The 17,814-nt window shown below is 44.4% G+C and overlaps 1 protein-coding gene across 5 annotated transcripts in view; it reads right to left on the minus strand.

The window, feature by feature from the left end:
- The window catches only part of IL15 (interleukin 15), a 438,031-nt gene that overhangs the window by 252,119 nt on the left and 168,098 nt on the right, over positions 1–17,814 (minus strand). For all 5 annotated transcript variants that reach the window (XM_069242573.1, XM_069242574.1, XM_069242572.1 and 2 more), the window contains one exon: positions 8,561–8,670. In XM_069242573.1, coding sequence (XP_069098674.1) covers positions 8,561–8,670 — 110 coding nt within the window. The remainder of the gene's footprint in view (positions 1–8,560; positions 8,671–17,814) is intronic.

Genomic DNA, 17,814 nt, shown 5'->3' on the forward strand with positions numbered 1-17,814 from the left:
AGAGGGCCTTAGCTGAGAAAAAGCTAATGTTGGAGCATGAAAAAAGCATGAGGGAGCTGGAGCTAAAGGCAAGACAACCTACAGTAATGGTGTCAGTGTCCCAACAGTGTTTACTCGAGAGATGCGTACGCACACCCCAGGAGCTGGTGCCTAAATAGTTATTGGGAGAGGATATAGACAAGTGGTTTGCTGCTTATGAAGTTACACTCGGGGTTCATAAGATCCTTGAGGAGTACTGCGTTGAGGGGGGGCCACAATAGGGGTAGTCTGTGGAAACACATGCCCACGGTGGGGAGGGCACATTCCAGACACTAGAGGCAGAGGATCAGGTATGCTCTCTTAAGTTGATCATTTTTGCTAAGTTTGGACTGACCCCTGAGAAGTTCTGTCAGAGGTTCAGGAACAGCCACAGCTCCCAAATCAGTCCTGGATGGGTTTTCTAGATTTTGCCAGCAGACACTGAAGGTCTGGGTGAGGGGCAGCAAAGTGGATGACTTCACTGAGGGAGCGTACGCTCAATGCTTGTTTTACAGAGCTGCACCAACATCTGGTAGATAGCAAGCTTTCTGACTGTAGGAAGCTTGCTGTGGAGGTAGACCTCTAGGTCAGCACCAGAGTGTCCAAAAAGGTACCTGGGAGCAACCCAAAAGAAGGGTGGTTCGGGCCCCCGCCCAGCAGAGTGAGGTGGCGAGTCTAAGGGGTAAGGAAAGGGTTCCCATGTCCCTTCTGAAAATAAGGAGATTCTGGTGGGCAGTAGTCCAGGGTGCCCCACTTGCAACCCCGCTGCTTTGATTATTCTCAGTTAGGACACAACCAAGGGGACTCTGTCCTAAGAAACCACCCACCTCTACAGGTGAGGCCAATATGGTCTTAGGAGTAATTAGTACCCACAGGCAGGAGATAGATCATGCCCTAGTCTCTCTTAGTTGGAGGGTGAACTCAGAGGGTAGATTGATGATCCCTGAAGGTGGGAGTTGTCATTTCAACTAGGTTGAGGTGAATGGGGTCCCTGTCACTACTATGAGGGACAGAGGGGCCAGCCAGACCATGGTACAGGTGAGGCTGGTTTCGCTAGAGCAATACACCAGTCAGGTGTGTAAATACTTTTATTATCGCTTTATTTTTCTGCTTTTCGTCAGTGGGGTGACGCTCCTCTGCCACACCGGAGGGGTCGTCCCTGGCCACAATATAGTTCGATCTGGAGTTCCCCACGTGAAACTTACTACATATATTAGGCAAGTATAGAGGACTGGAAAAAACACAATGCTCAGGCCACTAAAGTGGGTAAGACAAGGTTGGATCTATTTAACATCTTGAAGAGGTAAGTGACAATAGCGCTCGTCAACTCTGGGAATCTTCCACATGACTAGGACCTAATTACAGATTTGGCGTTTCGTAACCTGGAGGGCCAAAGAAACCAATGCCCATTAAGTACTAAGCAATTCAGATCGAAGAACGCACTTTGGTATGTAACCAAATTAAAATTAAGTAAATCTTCCCTGAATGCTGTCGCTAGAATTTACAGCAAGGATAAAACCAACCAGCGGGCTTTACTACAGCTAAATAACTAAAGGAAAACCCATTGCAAGGTGCTGTGGAAGTCAAAGGTAAAATATCTGGAATAGGATTGGACACATATATTTTACCTTTTGTCTTGCAATAATCAAGATAAGTTCTGGCTTCACATTAATACAATAAATCTACTGTCAGAGGAAATAGCATTACAACAATGAAATGGGTGGAATATGTACAGAAGAAGTTGAATGCAGATCCTGATTCTTGTCCGCCGCAGCGATGCCCACATGTGGCAAGTATCAGTCCCAAGCACTGAAGAAAAGAAAACAGTGTCTACGGTATTTAACTGAGATTCTGTTTATAAATCCATCAAGGCCATGAGACCCAACAGAACCTCGGGTCCCAATGGCCTACCAAGTGCACTTTTTAAGTCCCATATAGACTTCTAGGCTGACTGTCTTACTCCCTAGTATGCAGACTGTTTTTAATTACCAGAGGTTCTGCAATTCTGGAAGGGATCCATCCTTCATCCAATGCACACAAATGGGAGCAACGCCATCCCAGAAAATTATTGGATAATTCCACTATTGGATGTAGAGGCTAAAATCTATGTGAAAATCTTACTCCATGAGATGGAGGCATGGGTGTTTGAAGCTAATATTATATCTTTTTATTGAACCGGATGTACACAGCATTCCTCTACCATCGACAATATCATCATCCTGTCATATTTAGCCTTTAGCGCTTCTCTTCCTTCTTCGGCTGCCTCTATTTGCGTGCTTTGTGTGCTATTCAGCTGCTTTTGATAGTGTTGACCGCAACAAACTCTGGGTAAAGCTGGCGGAATGGGGCAGACATGCCATTTTACTTACAGCAATTATCTCACTGTACTCGGACACGTGGATCCGTGTTACGACTAGCACACACAACTCGGCAACCAAACAAATCTTCAACACCCTGGGCCTAAAGCAAAGGTGTATTCTATGTTGCTCAATAGCAAAGGCAAACACAATCCCACCAATGATCGGCCTTGTTAAGCTTCCAATGATCCAATATGCTGATGACATGCTCATATTGGATCATATAAGAGTTGGTCTGCAGCACACTCTTAATGAGCTTCACACCTGCAACACTACAAATAAACTAGTGGCTAATCCAGATAAAACAAAGGTGATTATTTTTGGCTGCTACAAAAAAAGAGAAACCTAAAATGGGTGCTGGGTAACCAATCGATCCTTCAAACATCCAAGAAAAATTATCTTGTCATCTGGTTTATGGACACCGGCAAGCCTCGTGTACATCTTAAACATATTATCAAGAAGTTCAGGCAGTCACATTTGCCTTATGCAGATATCACCAGCACTGCTCCCCTTCAGCAGAGGCCATCCGCTGAGTCACGCAGGCGAAGTTGCTACCCAACCTTTCCTATGGTCAATACGCTTATCTGGGAGCATTCTCTACAATACTGAATAAGTCAAAGTGCAATACATTTAAGAGGCTGTTCTACCATCCAAAATACACTTGCTGCTCGCTATTTTACAGAGTTTGGTCTGCATGACCAAGACCTTGAATGTAAGGCCACCTTTCTCAAGTACTATTACTCTATACATCAAGCCAAAACAGATACGTTGAAAAAAAATAATAATAATAATTCAAGCGATTTTCACCGCTTCGCCCAATCCATGGTCTCTACATCTCAGAAAGTCAGCTCTTGATCTAGATGTTAAGCTGGACAAGCTGACAGCCCTCACTGTTACCTATTTCTGCACAAAAACAATTTTGAGGAAACAGGTTGAACATGTTTTGAGAAGTCGACTTAGCAACTGTGTATTATATTATATATGCCACCCCAATCATAAAATTGTATAGGGAAATGAGAATGCAATCATACTTCAAGTCAGAACTAATCAACAAGACCAACCACTGTATTCTTAGAGCACCACTCAAGGTCTTTCCAGTGAATGAATTTTCCAGAGTGGGCAGCAGACCTTGTAAAATCTAAGAGTACAGTAGAGAGCTCATAACTCACATGGTATCTGTTGTCCAGAGTTTTTAACTGCACGCCACACTAAAACTAATGTTCAGGTCAAACGGGGTCTCCTCCTGCAATGGGTGGAATTTTGCATGACTACCATTCTTCCCATTTATTTGCAATGATTTGGGAAATGTGTTAACACAATTTTCACCGCTATCAGGCGGGAGTAGCACAAGCCGAAGTTAGCAGGACACTAGTTTGTGGATCTTAGGTGTGGTACCATTGATGACCTCCCCCCAAAATTAATTGCACCCCCCCAAACATGGCCAGGAGCATGCTCCCCGTCCCTTGCTCCCAAAGAGGGTGAGTAGTAACCCAAAGTGAGTAAGTGTGACTGCTTGTTTGTTTCTAGGTCTTTAATTCATGTGTGACTATTTCCACTAACTTGACGTGCTAGTAGGCATATATGTCACTACAAAGGTTTGGATTCTCTAAACATTGCATTTCTGGTGGTGTTTGCAATTTTTCACGTAATGCAACAGAACACAATAGGGAATTAATTTGTGCTGTTGTGCTAGTGGTGCATGCAGTGCCTTTGCACACAGGGCAGTCAATAGTCATGGTTCATTTAGCAGGACCTATAGTTGCATTCATCCTCTATCTAAGCAACTTTCAAAAGATAAGAAGATTCTAAGAGGCAGCACAAAGTTGGTATGTTGTTTATGTTGCGTTTGTTCTTTATGTCTTTTTCAGGTACCACAACGCTGCTCTAACTTGAAAAAGAGAGTGAAGATGCTCATTGCATGCAATCTTTTAGCACTGCATGTTGTCTGTGTATACCGAGACTGACCATATTTTGACGCCGGGGCCACTATATCATAAATGCCCTGATGAAAGCCCAGGACCTAATAAGGCCATAGACAGGGGCTGAAACATGTCAACGGCTTAAGTGAGAGTCTTAGGAGTATAACATTCTAGTGCTCCTCCCATTCGGTTTTTATTGTATACCCACATTGACCGTGAATAAAGGGTCACCTTTGGTCAAAGTCAGGTATTTTTATCTATAGAGTCCCCTGGTACGATATACATGTGAGTGCTCCCTGAAATGTAGTTGAGCCCACTCTGGCTTTTAGGGGTTGAAGTGGACTCGATGATGAAGCATGCCACTACTAGAGTGTGTGAGGATCACATACAAGGAAAATAATTATTTTCTTCAATAACAATCATCTAGTCTGTTTGCCTAGAGAAGAATCTGTAGATTGTTTGGCAGGGAATACTTAGTTTGGTGTAGGATGTACATTTTGGCCAATCCAACATTGAAACTGGAATGTTGTTTCACTTTGTTCAATGAGAAAAACAGTTAATACCCTGCCAGGTCAGTGGGACAGGAATGTTGCGAAGTTTCACTAATTTATAAGAAAATTATGTAGAATATAAATCAATAAAAAGAATTATTAAAAAAAGGAAAAGATTTTCACCCTATATTTCCAGGTCTGCTTAGTTATTGCCCGTAGTTGGGACTAAAACAAGTAATTATCGGCAGATTAGGTGCTGGCATACCATCCATAAATTATATTTTCAGGCTGCGGTATGCCAGCACTTATATCTGACCAACAAATAACGAGGGCCCAATTGATTATGTGTAAGAACAGATGTACATTATTACCAAACTACTGATGAATACAGCAAGTTAAATTCTTGTGCACAGAATCTTTCCTTTCAAGAAGACTACCAGCAGGAAGAAAACCAGGAGAAAGATGAAAACATTAGAATTGTCATTAGGCTGCATCCTTTTAGGTGTTTTTCCATATGGTGCACCAAGCTGAAGTCCAGCAATTTCAGATGCTCATCACTGACAGTGCATGTATGGAGACGTTACATCAGGAAATTGGTGGAGGATCCACACTCCACAAGGAATTCCGCAGACATCTAAACACTCGCCTTAAGGCCACATCTGTTTTTGTTTTGTGAAGCTCTACAAGTTGACATGCTTTGTATTACTGCAAAACAAGGTGGGAACACAAGCCACTGCGGTTCAGTTTCGATTTACTTAGTTCTTGTCAGTGAGGTATAGCTTGAGTCCTATGGCATGGAGAGGACGGAACACATGTCTGGACATACCTATTGTAGTTAGGGAATCTACTGCAATAAAGTCAAGGTAATGGTTTTCAGCCACCTGCAATCGCTCATGGCCACATTCCAGACCATTGTTTTTTGCCCACCACGCCATTCTAGACAGAGACCCAATGTAGGCAAATCAGTCTTGGGCCTGCTCCAACAGGAACAGTCCACCCCGAACGTCCAGGCCAATTTCGTCTGAAGTGAAACGCTAGCAACCCAAGACACGTTTCGGGCTCTTCAGTAGGGCAGACCTTGGTTCCTGTGGCACAGTGAGCACTCACAGAACCACAGATTTGTGTACCTCACTTTCCTAAAAAGATGATATTTACGGTTAAGTGTCTAGTCTCACATTGCTGTATGGCAGGAAGACTCACCCCCTTTGGATGGCCCTCTGCCAATGAGGCATATATAAATTGTGTAAATGCTTTAGCCTTTCATAGGTGAAATACCACTGGATCACAGGTTTACCATTCACGTTCAACTTTTTAGTTCACACTTAAAAACATTTTGTCATAATATAGGACTATACATAAACTCAGAAGAAGTATACATGTATATGATGAAAGGCAAGTGTAAGGCTGACACTGTGCTTTTGCTCTACTCACCTAAAGAAGGATCTACACTCCTTTTAAAAAAAGGAACGTTGCCTGTTATGTGTCAAGTTCCTCTTTATCTACCTCTTATCCTTTAAGCAGAAGTTGCTCCAAGAAGGAGAGGGTCCCATCCACAAACTTCCTGTGTAAAATGCTTTTTTCGTAACTGTGGGAGCTTGACCAGGGGACATGGACCCAAGTCCCCCAAAAGAAGTACACTAATGAAAAGGAAGGTAAGGTCCCACTGAATAAATGAGATAATATCTGGTTATCATGCAGTCGGTGAAGTTCATAGAAGAAACTGCAAAGAGAGTCTTAAATGCTCTGAAACGAATCCTTTATTTTGGAAAGCAGGTGAGCTCCAAATTGAAATACAACCAAGTAGGTCCCACAAAAAAGCAGAAACTCAGCCAACACGTGTTTCGCCCCACAGGCACGTACGCCGGGGCTTTCTCAAGGCTGAAAAAGAAAAATAACATGCGGCTAAAAAGGCAATTCATGTTCAGATTGTAAAAATTGTAATCCCGCAATGGTCAGCCTTCAAAGCCCTATCCCTCCCAGATTTCGCGGACATATTCAACTCCCTCAATGTCACTTCTTACAAGGATGATGTCTTACCATCGTCCTTCATCAAAGCTCTCTCTGGGGACGCTCTCCTAACCCTACTTACCATGCCAACGCCTCCCTCACTCAAGAAACCTTCCTATAATTTCTCAACACAAGTCACATCCTCTCCCTTCTGAAGGAGCCTACATTAGATTCCAATTACTTTACCAACTACTGGTCTATCACTCACCGACCACTCAATTAGTAAGATCATTAAAAAAGCAGTCTATGTTCAACTCCAAGATCACATCAATGCTAACAATCTCCTGCATGACTACCAGTCTGGATTCAGATAATGCTGTAGCATGGGGACTGCAACATTACTCATCACAGAAGAAGCCCTCTTGACCACAGATGAAGATGACTCTGGCTTCCTGATATTGCTGGACTGCTCAGCTGTGTCACACAGTCGACCATCCCACCCTGACACACACCCTGGAGTCTTGAATGTGATCCACCAGTAATGTCCTTATAATGGGTCTGCTCCTACCTTTCATTCTCACACTAGTTTGTTCACATGGGCATCTCCAGGTCACAAAAAAATGCTAATCAACCTGTGGAGTCCCCCACCGTTCCCTACTGTCTCCTGTCATCTTCAACCTATACATGAAGCCACTTAGTGCTTTATTCACAGATAACATTATCAAGAATCACCAATACACCAATGATACAAAACTTTAATTGAACGTCACCTCTGCTTCTGACATCCAACCTCTCAATCACTGCTTGCACATCATTCTGATGTGGATGTCCATTACCTACCTTTAAGCTTACCCCAACCAAAACAAAATTCCTGTTATTTGCCAAGAACAACAAATAGATTACCATGCCTACCTGGCTCAATGACATGAACCTTGACAGCTTCAAACCTCTACTTTCAGCGAATGTCAAGTCACTTGGATTCACGCTGGACACCAACTGCACCCTAAAAGAACACACTGCCAAGAACACAAAGATTGCCTTGTACCAGCTTTCTCTTCTAAAGAAAGCCAAACTGCTTCTTCCAGAAAGCGACTAGGAACTCTTGTTCAAGGCCTCATACTCGCACAGCTGGATAATGGTAATGCCCGAATATCTGGACTACCGAACTCCATACTGGCTCCCTTTAGGGCACGCTGCATCAAGTTTCATACAGGGCCTGAAGAAATCTAATCACCCCTGTGCTGATGGAACTCCATTGGTACCCCTTTGCTGGCCCACACCATCTTCAAAACCAGCTCCATCATTTAGAAAACCATCACGATCAGCACCCCTGCTTATCTTGCAGAGAAGCTGACCATCTCTGGTGGTTCCCGGCACACCAACAGCCATGACACCATCAGACTAAGGAGTGTAAAACAGAAAATACAAGGCAACAGGCCTTTTGAATCTGTGCACTCAGGATCTGCAACTGCATTCTTGTATCGAACAGGACCGCCCAAATGCTGTTTCAGTATACGAAAGAGTTGAAGACTCACCTTTTTAAAGAACACCACTTAACAATGCAATAACCCAGCTCCCTCTCCTATTAATCCTGGACTTTATGCTTGTCTTTGATGTATAGCACTCCACTGGCTTTCATTGTCAGGTCAGTAAAGGTAGTCTACTGATTGCAAGAAAAATGTGAATTCTTATTTTAGAACAATGAGCATCAAAAAAGAAAAAAGGGTCAATACTTTGGCAGAAACACGCTCCTTGTAAAGCGGGAGGGAACATTTAAAAAAGCAGGTGCCATGAGTGTTTCGCAAATCAACTAATAACACATAATTACCAAAGAACAAAGACGTATAGTCCAGCTTCTCCATTTAGAAACGTCAGGACACAGTCGCTTATAGGATACTGTAAGCAGCACTGTAGATCTTTTCTGGTCAGGTGTGTTTTCTGCAACAAATGTTTTTAAAAAAAATCACATTTTTACATAGGAAATACTTTTATGTTCAGTACCTATTCTAAATAAGACCAAATGCATCCTTGTTCAAAAAGATTTCCCCAATGAATGTGCCAAAAGTAAGCCATTCTTTAAAATATACGATATAGTAGATACATTTCTGATCAAGCATGTGCCTCTAAAAATTATCATCTTCACACACTATTGGCAAAAAAAAAAACTAACAAAAAAATGTTAATAGACAACAGTTAAGGTTAATAGTTTTTTTCTTTATTTCCGTTTGTGTTATTCATTACAGGTTATATGACTAAATATCACAGACACATGCCACCTAAACGTGGGGGTCATCTGCTTGCAATAATAATTCTAAATTTAAAAACACTTTAACTATTGCATTTTATTTTGACAGTACAGAGTGACTGCTTTCTAGCAGGCAGTTTTACTTAAGATAGGAAGAAAAACCCTTTCATTTTAATATATATTACAGCAAAACATGAATTACTGGAACCAGAGACATATTTTGGGCTCACAAGCAAGAAACTGATAACAGAAAAACAAAAGAAAAAAAAGGCAGATGTGCACACATGATTAGATGAATGACCATGCTGTGGTGGGCTGAAGTACAAAGTGACTGACAGCTGAACAGATCAATGGATGAAAGGGGCTGACCCAGTTCCCCTCTGTGTATATATACACATGTATGTATTATTGTATTTGTTTTTTATATGTAACTAGCTAAACAATCTAGGCTTGAACTAAAAAAGGGTACGCAGGGTAAATTTCCAAGGAACAAGTCAGAGGTGGGTGTGACCCCCCAACACAAACATTTTTGAGGGAGTGTTTCCCCACTTACACCCAAGGCCGAGGGACACAGAGAGATATTGGTGTTGTCACCCTGTTCACCACCACCGCCATCTTCTTGCATTATTCAACAGGGTATGTAATTGCACACATCTGTAATGTGACATCAGAGTGCTTTCAATCCTCCATGCCACTGGCAGAGTTTTCAGTAAGAAATGGCATGAGAGTGCAGAGGCTGCTAATTGACCTAGACCTCATTCTAAACAGGGCCTGCACGTCATCACACAAAAGAAGATGAGTTGACGATTAATGGCGTGCAAAAAAACTAGAAAAACATGTTGTAGAAACAATATTGTCATTTCAGTCATCATAAAGAGAAGATCTGCTGGGCCTAGTGAAGAAATCTTGGGGAGCCCATCCCAGTAGAAAGCATTCTGCAGCTTTTCAGTTACACTGCAGTAGTCCCTGCGACTTCCACTTTTTTAGTTAGAGCATAGCAGCGCGCAAGCATTGCTATCTTCGACATGTCGTAATCTATTCTGTAGGCTTTAACCACACCCATCTCACGCCCATTGCTTTCATTAGTTCCTGGGCCTGCCTTTCAAAAATCCCTTGATGTCATTGGTAAATGCTTTACGTTTGCCCCGCCTTCATGCTGTTCTCTTACCGGCTTGGAGACGGACCTTGGTACATGGAGTATTGCACAATTGGCCTTGTAACTTAGTGTGACGGACTATTTTTCTCTTTTACCTTGCTGTTTTGCAGCCGTAAGTTGTTTCTTCCTCTTTGTTTTAGGGCATCTTGGTGTTTCTTTACGATGTCTGTGGGGTCTTTTTTATGCAGTTTTATGTAGCATGAACTCCATGCAAAGGTATTGGAGAGCTTTAACTATTTATTTTTTTGCAGTTTTAGGTACCGCAAACTTAACACAAAGGTATTGGAGTACTTTATTTATTTAATTTCTTTTGCAGTTTTATATAGCGCAAACTCAATGCAAAGGTATTACAGCGCTTTACATGAGCACTGGTTACATTACACAAGAACACATTCAATTTTGGTAGCAAGGGGTGATTAAGTGATTGGCCCAGAATCAAAGGATGGTGAGCCGGGGGCAAGACTCAAATCATGTTCCCAAGGTCCAAAGTTGGTAGCTCTAGCCCTTACACCACATCCTCTCCCTTAGGGTTCTTTGTCTCGTGCATGTTGGGGCAGTCTGGGAGTAACTCTGTATTTTTTTACATAGCTCTTGGTAATACAGGTTCTGCCATTTCACAGCGCTGCAAAGCAGGTACATTACTAACCAAATCACTATAATTCATTTGCATCGACCTTGGAGAGAAGAAGAGGTTATAAAGCTATGTCAGGATTGTATTCTGTGACATTCTCGTTCTGTCAAGACCTCTGCAGTGGGTGCATTAACCAACTGACTTGAGTAGAACTTAACACTAGGCGACAGCACCTGCTCTTGATAACCTCCGGAGGGTCACCAACCAAGGACATAGGATGGTTCCAGGCAAGAAGATGGTGAGAGGTGTTGTCTCCAAAATGGTGGAAAAAGAGTTGTGACTCCAGACCCGAACACTTCATGGCCTCAAGCTTGATAGCAAAAAAAACATTTTTCCTTTGGATGTAAATTGGGCTTCTTCAAATACAGCCTGTAGCGCAAAGAAGCTAACACAGGGGTGCCACAGTGAGAGGAGCAGCGTAGCATAGGGCACAAAAGTGCCTGTAGGAATGAGGCAAACACACTCCCAAGATGGCGGCCTTATTGTGTCCTCCCTCTCCTGCAGCTACAGGCCTGGGAGGGTTGCTGTGGCACCTGGCATACATCCACTACACTCCAAAACAAAAACACATAGATAAAAGACATTGGCCCTCATTTCAACCTTGAAACCATCGGGCGGCCGCCAATGCAGCCGCACTCCAGCAGGGCGTATTTAGAGATCACCGCTGGGCCGGCGTGCGGAAACCTGGTGAAAAGCTGAATGGGGCCGTTCAGGGCAGGGGGCCCCGCGCTGAACGGCAGGCAGGGGGCCCCGCGACTCCCCTTTCCGCCAGCCTTTTCATGGCGGTTCAAACGGCCATGAAAAGGCTGGCGGGAGGGGGACTTGTAATCCCTTGGGCAGTGCTGCCCTGGGGATTTAAACCGCCGGGACTAAAGTGGCAGGAAACCACCGGTCCCGGTGGTGCGACTGCGGTGCTTCCACCGCTGTCGTAATTCCCCAGGAAGCACCGCCAGCCTGTTGGCAGTGCTTCCGTCAAAACAACCCTGGTGGTCAAAGACCGCCAGGGTTGTAATGACCCCCATTGTCATTTACAACTTCAATAGCTCTAAATCTCACAAATGTGAGACCTATTGCATTGCAAATGCTTGTTTTTCTTTTTAGATAACATCCTCTGTATTCTGCCTTACTAACTTATTATTACATTCTTGGATTACTCTACATTTTGATATTGTAAACCTCTTCAGAATTTACCTGCCTTGGCTCAGGCGTATGCAGAATTGATTAATAGAGTAGTTGAGGTGCATTGGATGTGCAGGGCTAATTTCCAGTGTGGAATTGAAAATATATCTTACATAAAGTCCTATGTACACCTGCAGAGTTGTGCATAGGTCTTAATATTGGATTAGCAAGAGATGATGTTTATCACAAAAAGAGTGAGTGGGTTTAAATTATTTTTTTAAACTAGATCATGCCTGATGAGGATTTGGTGCACTTGCTGGTCGCAGTATGGAATTGAGACTTATCAGCAAAGTTGTCTAAGGGTCCAGACTCTTGTACACCAAGGGTGCAATGTACAATGTATATGTGAAGCCAGTTGGCAGTCACGTGTCACCGGAGTATTGCTAGCCAGTTCAGATGCAGCCACTGTACACAGCTGCCTTATGATTGCCTTACAATATTACTGTACATGGTAACGAGATCAACAGACCACAAAAAATGGCCAAATATAGCCTCTTTACCAAGAGGACAAAGCACCCAAAAGGCAAAATATCACGTTTCCTGTGTCATAAAAAGTTGTACACTATAAAAAAAATGAAAACCTTAAACTGGGGGTTCTCCTTTTGCTGATTCTAGGGTTACTTTCTTGCCAAGATAAGGAAGAGTCATTTGGCAGAGGGAAGTTGTCTGGGGGACAGTCACAGCATATGAGTGGTGCAGTAGAAAGTGAAGAGGTGGTGAAGGGATGTGAGAAAAAGTACCTGGATAAGAACTAGAATTGCTGAGGGAAAAGGAAATTAAACCAGGGTCAATGAGGGTCGCTCCACAAGACCCCCATGGAGTTTGATGCATGCCTGTCGCCCCCAGTCACATAAGTGAGGTAGCATGTTTATCAGGACAAAAGGAGAATGCTGAGTGGTAGGGATTTTATGGATTCCAGCTAATTCCAGAAGTTTACTTAACAGAAATGGAGGGAAAATGTTCAATGTAAGGCAAAGTTTGAGATTTGCAGGGCATTGTGGGTAAGAAAACTCTGTGGGATCTACACAAGGCATACCACCCTAGGCTCCCCTGGGTGTTTAATTTTCAGAACTTTCTGGGTTTGATTGTTTTTCCTGTGTGGCCATCAACCCCCAGCCAAAAAACACCACTACCCCCATTGCCAAATCAGATAATTGTTGTAGCAGGAAATGTTGATGTCTCCACGTAGTATTCTGGGGCCTTTTCTCTTGTAGACACTAGGCCTACCCACACAAGTGATGTACCATTTATATTTGGAGACTTGGGTAATTGGTAGGTGGTAGGCAATTTTTGGCTCCCTGCAGATTCCAGAACTTTCCATCATAGAAATGTGTGGAAAATGTGCTTTTCAGTCAAAGTTTGAGGTTTGCAAAGGCCTCTGATTGAGAAAACCTTTTAGAGCGACACACGTCACTCCACCCTGGATTCCCCTGAGTGTCTACTTTTAAAAAAACTTACAGGTTTGCTAAGTTTCCATAGGTGACGGCTGAGCTAAAGTTCAAAATCTACAGCTAGCTACATTGCAAAAACAAATGTTCCGTTTTCAGTTAACAATGTGATGTGTCCATGTTGTGTTTTGAGGCCATTCCTGTTGTGTGCACTATCCTTACCCATAAAAGTGAGGTATTATTTCTATCGGGACACTTGAGGGAATTCCTGGGTGGTAGGAAATATGTACCCCCCCAACAGATTCCGGAAATTTTCCTCACAGAAATTAGAGGAAAGTGTGTGTTTTTAGTTACAACTGAGGTTTGCAAAGGTTTCTGGGTAGGAAAACCTAGTGGGAGCCGCACAAGTCACCCCACTCCGGATTTCCTTATGTGTCTAGTTCTCAAAAATGTAAAGGTTTGCTAGGTTTCCCCTAGGTGCCTGCTGAGCTAAGGCCCAAAATTCACAGCTACCCAAATTGAAAAAAGGAGCAGTTTTCAGTGGGAAAAAATGTGTTGTGTGCATATTCGGTATAAGGATCTTTCCTTCAATAGGCACTAGGCCTACCCATGGTTTGCAAGTGACAAACCATTTTTTTATTTTATCAGGAGACATTTTGGAATACAGAATAGTAGAACATTCGATATTAGCAATTGCATCTCTCTACATTTGTGACTTTCGAATGTAAAAGAGTGTGTAAGAAAGAGTCACATGGTAGTATGGATAGCCACAAACTCATAGATGTACAAAAAAACACTGCTCATAAACTTTGTATCTGGTGTCTGCTTCACAAATACATAGGTTTTTCTAATACGCATTTTGTATTCATTATATTTTACCATGTGAATTGCTCTATACTCGGTACACAATGAAAAACCACTGTAAGGTGCAGTTCAGTTGTTGGCTCTGGGTGCCTCGGGTTCTTGGAGAACCTGCATACCCTGTATGTCACCATAACCAAAAGGACTTTGAAGATGTATTGGTGTATTGCTTTGGTAAATCGGCCATCATGATAAAAAGTTACAAATTAAAATATCACAAATGGCTGTTTTTTCATACTCATTTTCAATAATTTATTTCAGTTAGCTTCTTTGGGAAAACCTTGATGGATCTATACAAATGACCTCTTGCTAAATTTAAAGTTTTGTCTGTTTTTCAGAAATTTATAGCATTCTCAGATCACCCATGTGTTTCACCCTGGTTTCCATCTCAAATTGAAAGTAGGTTGAAAGTACAAAAATTAGGAAAAATGGGCTACTGCTTTGAAAAAGGGCAAAACAATTTTATTTTATTTTTTATTCTGCTCTCCGTGTTCCTATGGCTGTTAAAATGTTAATTTTAGCACAGCAAACCTTTTTCTACTGCCATATTAAGGGAAAAACAGAAGCTTTTTTGTGAACCACTCTTTCCTACTTTCCAAAAAAAACAAAAACAAAATGTGGCCCAGGGGAATCCACAAACCAGTGGTACACCTTTGCAATCCCTAAGATACTGGAAAAAATACACAAATTTGGTGTGGATAAACATAATGTAGGCCTAAGCATGAACTACCCCAAATAGCCAAAAAAGGGCTTAGAATTATAGGTGGAAAAGGCCTAGCAGTGAAAGTGTTAAGTAGCAAGGCAAATTTTATTTACAAACAAGGGGCACATCCAGGGTTTTTTCTGGAGCGCCAAGTTATGCGAGTGCATTCATTGCACAATTTGAGGAACAACATCTATACTAAGAGAACGTGGGGCATGGCCAAGTGAGCCCACATGGCAAACACATAATTCTGTGCTCCGCACTGGCCCACAGCATCCTGACTAATTGAGGCGGCTGCAGCGGGCAACCGACAACGCTACTGCCGGCTGCCACCCAGGACTGTTTGGAGCTGTTTTGCACCGTTGGAGGAGACATGACGGTGGAGCAGTGCGGCGGTGTGGGCTTGGGCCTGCAGTGTGACCTGGAGTCTACATGGCCAGAGAAGACAGCAAACAAGCGAAGGCATGGGGGAACCAGCACCAACTGAGGGGATGCCGTTGGTCCGGCATTGTCTGCCCTGGCAGGGCCGACTAAGAGTAGAGGGCCCGGAGGGACGAAGGAGGAGCCTAGTGCCCAGAGACAGGGACACTTGGATCGGTGCTGTGCTCCATGGCACGCTGCTGGAGTGAGGCAGTGCCCAACGAATGATGGCGGAGGCCTGGTGGAATGCCCGGGCTGGCCCACTGCACATTGCTGCCCGCCCTCAGAGCCGGAGTTGACCCCCCCAACCCATCAGAGCCCCTTGTGAAGGACCCAGGAGGTGGCAGAAAGTGCAGGGCTGAATGCGGCGAAAAGGCTTCACAGGGCAGGGTGGCGCAGGGAAGGCGGCGAAGTTAACTGCCGTGCTGCCTAGTGGAGCAGTCTTGGGAGCAGAGATCGTGCCCCACTGCCCCTTTGAAGAGTTGGAGGGGCAAAGGGGAAAAGCAGAACCCTGCCCCCGGTGAACACTGGACACTGCCCTGTGGTGCGCCTGCCACGCTGTGACTTAGACACCCTCTTGCTTCTATATTACTATTGATGGCTGCAATGGGGGACAGACTGCAACCTGAGACCACAGAGCATCATTTCCTCACTGGGTGCCGACCAGTCGGAGGTGTGAATTGTGCATCAGAATTGTTGTGCTTAGTGCTGAATACTGACTATCGCTGCATGCCCACGACCCTGGTAAGGCAGAGTGCATGGGGGAGTCTGTGCTGTGTTCTCGTACTACAGCCAAGCAGGGAGGCCCGGGACTCTTGGAGAACTCATGAGCAGTGGACACACAGACGCGTGCAGGTCCACCACTGAGCTGTGACTCTTGTGGTTTACAGGGAAGCTGCTACTCTACAGCACTTCTGGTTGGGGCCATGATCTGCCTGGGGTTCTACACTGTGGATACGGTGCATCTGGTCTGTTGTTGGGGGGGAGGGGCTTGGTGATGGGCTGCGGCCCTCAACACTGATAGGCATGGGGAAATTAGGGCCAAAAACACAAGGGAACCCTGGGACAAATCTGGATCCAGCGTCTGAGGGAATGCACAAAACCCTCAACAAAATACAGGGGGCCATTGAGGATTCCAAGCTCACACCACAGCAAGACATAGGTAAGGTCTCTGCTGAGCTGGGCCTATTACGCACTGATATCAGAAGCTTTCGGACGAGGTGCAGGTCGTGGACCTAGGTGGCTGACCTGCAACCATCCCATCAGGCACTGAAGCTCCAGGTGTTGCAGCTTGCAGACAGAATAAATTTGTTGGAACAGCGGACTGAAGATGACAAAGCACACACCCAATGTATCAATATTCGCATAGCAGGCCTGCCAGAGGGAGTGAAAGGAACAAATATGGTGGATTCCTGGAGCCCTGACTGCGCAACCTTATAGATACAGATAGCCTCACCCCATTTTTTGCCATTGCCTTTATTGCCGGTGCGTCCAATCCCTGGTAGGCCATCTAGGCTGATTGTGGCTAAACTTCTTCACTATTGTGACCGGGACCTGCTGCTGCGGAGGGCAGGTGAGGCTGGCCCCTTCCAGAAATAGGGGGGACGGTCCACTCTGTTGCCAGACTTTACAGCATCTGTGCAGGCCAAATATTCCTCCTTTCTGGTGGTGAAAAAGACGCTCTGGGATGAGGGGATATACTACGCTCTGCTCTTCCTCTCCAGACTGAAGTTGATGTAGGTCGGGAGCACAAATTTCTGTCAGGACCCCGAGGAAGCCTAGGCATGGTTGGAAAAATACAAAACTGGCAAAGACAGACCGCAAGTGGAGTTGGCGCAGGAAAAGGCAATGCTCCAGGAGCTGTGCTCGACAAGCTCAACTCACCAAGCCCAAACTGACCTAGTCGAAGGAAGGGAAACTGTTGGAGCTTAATGTAGTGGCCTCACTGACTGAAACCAACAAGTCAGATAGGGAGGAGGGGAGTGACCCTGGTCACGACACAGATGCTAGACTGTCTGTCTCTGATTCACTGGTCGGCACCCCGGAGCATTGCCCACACATGCTGCCTTAGTCCTCGGACAATATAATTTAGAAAGACCTCATTGAATCCACTGGGCTTTGCAGTAGCCTGCACATAAAGGAACATATTATGATGGGGCCGAGGAAGACTTTGTGGAGCAACACCTCAGACAGCGATCTGAACCACCCCCCTTCCTGCATTTTCAACTCAGAGGAGACAGTTTGGTTCTATAGAACATTAAGGCTACTACGCACAGTATGGGTTGCTGGCCGTTGCTGGACTGTCCTTGGGTGGGGAGTTGGGATTTTGTTTGTTTTCTTTGTCCTATGCAGTCCCTGGGGGAAAGGTGAAGACTATCTAGTATTACCGGGAGGGTTGCATGGGGAGGGTGGAAGGCCTAGTGGCCGGCAGAATGGCAGTGGTATTTACACATGGCTAAGACGCACTGTCTGCACTCACGCTGATGTCTTGGAATGTGA

The sequence above is a fragment of the Pleurodeles waltl genome, chromosome 1_2 (assembly GCF_031143425.1).
Source record: "Pleurodeles waltl isolate 20211129_DDA chromosome 1_2, aPleWal1.hap1.20221129, whole genome shotgun sequence".
NCBI classification, from domain to species: Eukaryota; Metazoa; Chordata; class Amphibia; order Caudata; family Salamandridae; genus Pleurodeles; species Pleurodeles waltl.